General features: G+C 35.5%; 1 protein-coding gene across 1 annotated transcript in view; it reads right to left on the bottom strand.

Annotated features, from left to right (window-relative positions):
* Positions 1-228: 228 nt before the first annotated feature.
* LOC107745168 (nuclear receptor coactivator 7-like) overlaps positions 229-4,347 on the bottom strand; it is a 7,854-nt gene continuing 3,735 nt past the window's right edge. Inside the window, exons 5-6 of the mRNA XM_016559015.1 lie at positions 2,229-2,302; positions 229-954 (exon numbers count right to left, since the gene is read on the bottom strand). Of these exons, the coding sequence (XP_016414501.1) occupies positions 819-954; positions 2,229-2,302 (210 nt within the window). The 3' untranslated portion in view covers positions 229-818. The remainder of the gene's footprint in view (positions 955-2,228; positions 2,303-4,347) is intronic.

Genomic DNA, 4,347 nt, shown 5'->3' with positions numbered 1-4,347 from the left:
GTAGTAGTGAAATCACAGTCACACACAAACCATTTTTCCTTTTTTTGCATCCTTTTCATGGCAGCGGGACACAAAGCAGTTAGTCTGACATAGTAAACCATTCATCCTCTAAGTGCTTTTCAAAACACAGTAAAGACACTAAAGCTCGAGTCCATCACAAAGTGCCTCAGGCATATCAGTAGTACTCAAGGGCTTCGTTTCAAATCTAGTGTGTTAAGTCAGCGCCAGCACTGCATGACAAACACAAAACCCCAAAACAACTCAACATGTGATCACAGATATTAAATAGAGTAAAAAACAATAAGTAGTAGTGAAATCACAGTCACACAGCAAGCCATTTTTCCTTTTTTTGCATCCTTTTCATGGCAGCGGGACACAAAGCAGTTAGTCTGACATAGTAAACCATTCATCCTCTAAGTGCTTTTCAAAATACAGTAAAGACACTAAAGCTCGAGTCCATCACAAAGTGCCTCAGGCATATCAGTAGTACTCAAGGGCTTCGTTTCAAATCTAGTGTGTTAAGTCGCCTACACAGGCATCGTCCTCAGGGCTTGAGCTATGCGTTCAAGTCCCGTCAGGCCTCTGGAGCGCTTACAGTTACTGGAAATGGGAACTTAACCCCGAAACCTGCCTCAGCTCGTTTTCTTTATGTTCACCGTGCATCCATGTTCGTTCATTTAGCAGACGCTCTAACGCCGCTCGCACATGAGGAAGAGAACAGGTTCTGTTCAAGTTAACAGACGAGTCACGGCTGGAACCAACGGATAGCTTGTTCTCATCAGCAGTGTTCACGGGAAACAGCAGGAACAGGTTTGAGCTCAGACGAAGGTCCACACCTCCAGATCCTGAACGGTGAAGTCGTGATGGAGGCTGAGAGGACGGTTGCAGAAGGTGCTGCATGAGTAACTGGAGCCGCGATACAGGTCAGAATCCAGCCACAAGCCAAACGGACCCCTGAACACAGACGGAGGGCTGTTATTAAGATGCTCGTCCATTTTCTTTCATGCATTTGGCATTGCATTCAAACTTTATTTAATCAGTTCATTCATCCACTGGGAATCAAGCGGTTCACATGCAAATAATTCACCCTCATATGTGACCCTGGAGCACAAAAGCAGTGTTAAGTCGCTGGGGTATATTTGTATGACTGGTTTTGTGCTCCAGGGTCACATATTGTTCAGACCGGTTTTAATTCATTTCTTCCATGCAATATGAGATATGTATATATGGAGGCCTGTTTTAAAATAGGTAATTGAACTTTTTGGCTCATAATTCAGACTTTGTTTCTCACAAGAAAAAAAAAAAGACATAAACGTATAACTGTGAGATATAAATGTGCAATTCTGAGAAATAAAGTCAGAATTGCGAGATATGAATTCAGAATTTTGACTTTTTTCCAATTTTACATCTCACAATTTAGTTTTTTTCTGCCACGGAATAAAAAAATAAAGTAATTGCAATTCTGACTTTTTTTGTATCTCACAATCCTGAGTTTATTTCACAATTCTAAAAAAAAATATATATATATACGTATATATAATTGTGAGATATAAACTCAGAATTGCGAGAAAAAACGATCAGAATTGTGAGCTAAAGTCACAATTACCTTTATATTGGAAACAGGCTTCCATCATTTTGATCTGTTTTGAGCTCTGTATTAAAATCCTCATCTATTTTTGTTTTCTGTAAAGCAGAAGCTCAGATATGATGCAATGTTGTGTGAGAGTAAACGATGACCGAATGATTCGTTGCTCAACAGAGATTTATCACATTTCCACATTCAGAAAGCAGAAGCTACAAACAGTAGCGTAAAACTACTTCCCCTTTAGTCCGTATCAATGGCGCTTCACTACTGTTTTAAACGTTTGGGATAATTATGATTTTAAAAATGCTTTCATTTATCAAGGATGCATTAAATTGATCAAAAGTGACAGTACAGACATTAACAATGGCTGAAAATACAGCTGCGCATCACAGAAATAAATTACATATTAACAGATATTCACATAGAAAACAGCTATTTTAGATTAGAATAATATTTCACAATTTTACAGTATTTTTGATCAAATAAATGCAACCTTGCTGAGCCTGAAGAGACTCTTTCAGAAACATTAAAAAATCTTACACTGACCATAAGGTGGAGAGTTAATAACACTGCTCAGATGCACAGACTGTGATAAAGCTCTGTTATTAGTTTAATGTTGAATGTGAGATGATGAAGGACTCACCCTCCTCCTCCCATCTGCAGAGAGTCCAGGAATCCTCTCACAAAGTAGGAGTTTTCTCCACTCCAGCGGAAGACCTGCAGAGGAACCAAACACAGGTCAGAACCAGAACCAGAACCAGACTCAAAACCAGAACCAGAACCAGACTCAGAACCAGAACCAGAACCAGAACCAGACTCAGACTCAGACTCAGAATCAGAACCAGAACCAGAACCAGAACCAGACTCAGACTCAGACTCAGACTCAGAACCAGACTCAGAACCAGAAACCAGACTCAGAACCAGAACCGGTGATCATTAGCAGCTACCTGAAACTCCGGACTGAAGCTGTAGAGGAACGTCTCTCCCGTCCCGTAGCAGTAGCTGCTGACTTTGAACGGATCGGAGGAAAACGCTCCAAAGACCTGAGGATTGATCAGATCAATATGTCAGTTTGATGGGAAAAGCTACATGACATGAATGAGTTCAAACAGGCTTAGTTTTCTTGCAAAATATAATACAATTTTGATGTTTTGTTTGTTTGTTTGTATTAGAAAAAAGCTCTTCTTGTAAATCAACATTAGAGAACGACCTGTGATACTTTAGTGTCATGGAGATACTATAATATACCATTTTTAATCATTTATAATTTGATATTTTCTCTTTTTTAATTTATCTAAATGTTAGTTAAAGTTTTAGTAATTTAGTTGTGTCTATTTTTATTAGGTTTTGTTTTGTTTAATATGTCTATGTAGTTTTTTTAATGACCTATTTGGTTATTTTAGTACATCCAGTTAAACTAAATGAAAATGAGAAACGCTGCCTTGGAAACTAGCTGAAAAAAATATGTCCAGGTTAACTGATATTTTATTGATATTTTATTTTTATATTTTATTTCAACTATAAGACAAAATAATCAAAATGACCTGTATTAAATTTATTTCTACAACCCAGATACCTTTAAAAAATAGAGTATAAATTTCATTTTCTTTCAAATAAGAAAATATTTCATTTTACCCATGTGCACATAAATTCTGTCAACTGTTATTAACCAAACACTTCAAAAACTAAAAAATGGTTTATCACAAAACCATATGACCGTCATGATGTGATGTCGTTTTCTTCAATATTTTCATGATTTTAATACAAATAAATATTCAAATCAGAGGTTAACCTAATCCGGACAAGGCCTGCCATTGAACTTATGAGTCAAAATAGTGAAATTGTCCATTACATAGCTGACAAACTCACCATCAGTGAAACATTGTTTCTTTATAAAGATGCTTTGTAATCATTAAGTTTGGCAGAAAGTTACACTGAAAAATATCAAGTGAAACCAATAGTTGTTTCATTACGAAAGCACATCGTTTTTACACGTTTTGATGTAAAATGCACCCTAAATTATATTAAACACACATTTTATGAAAGAACAACATCTGAGCGATACTGAACTGACCTCAAACTCTAGATCTACATAATTGTTTAATATGTCTATGTAGTTTTTTTAATGACCTATTTGGTTATTTTAGTACATCCAGTTAAACTAAATGAAAATGAGAAACGCTGCCTTGGAAACTAGCTGAAAAAAATATGTCCAGGTTAACTGATATTTTATTGATATTTTATTTTTATATTTTATTTCAGTTAACATTTATTTTATTTTAAATAATGATTTTTTTTTTAATGGTTTTAGCTGTAGTTTTAGTTAACTATAATAAGCAATGCCGAGGTCATGGGTTCAATTCTCAGGGAATGCATGAACTGATCAAAACTAGACTTTGAATGCAATGCAAGTTGCTTTGGATAAAATCATCTGCCGAATGCATATTTGTGACCCTGGAGCACAAAACCAGTCATAAGGGTCAATTTGTCAAAATTGAGATTTATGCATCATCTGAAAGCTGAATAAATAAGCTTTCCATTGATGTATGGTTTGTTAGGATAGGACAATATTTGAAAATCTGGAATCTGAGGATGCAAAAAAATCTAAATATTGAGAAAATCATCTTTAAAGTTGTTCAAATGAAGTTCTTAGCAATGCATATTACTAATCAAAAATTAAGTTTTAATATATTTAAAGTAGGAGATTTACAAAATATCTTCAAGGAACATGATCTTTACTTAATATCCCAATGATTTTTGGC

Source organism: Sinocyclocheilus rhinocerous, unplaced genomic scaffold, assembly GCF_001515625.1.
Source record: "Sinocyclocheilus rhinocerous isolate Xijiao unplaced genomic scaffold, SAMN03320098_v1.1 scaffold828, whole genome shotgun sequence".
NCBI lineage: Eukaryota > Metazoa > Chordata > Actinopteri > Cypriniformes > Cyprinidae > Sinocyclocheilus > Sinocyclocheilus rhinocerous.
The sequence above is the reverse complement of the archived record's forward strand: the minus strand, read 5'-3'. Positions and strand labels throughout refer to the sequence as shown.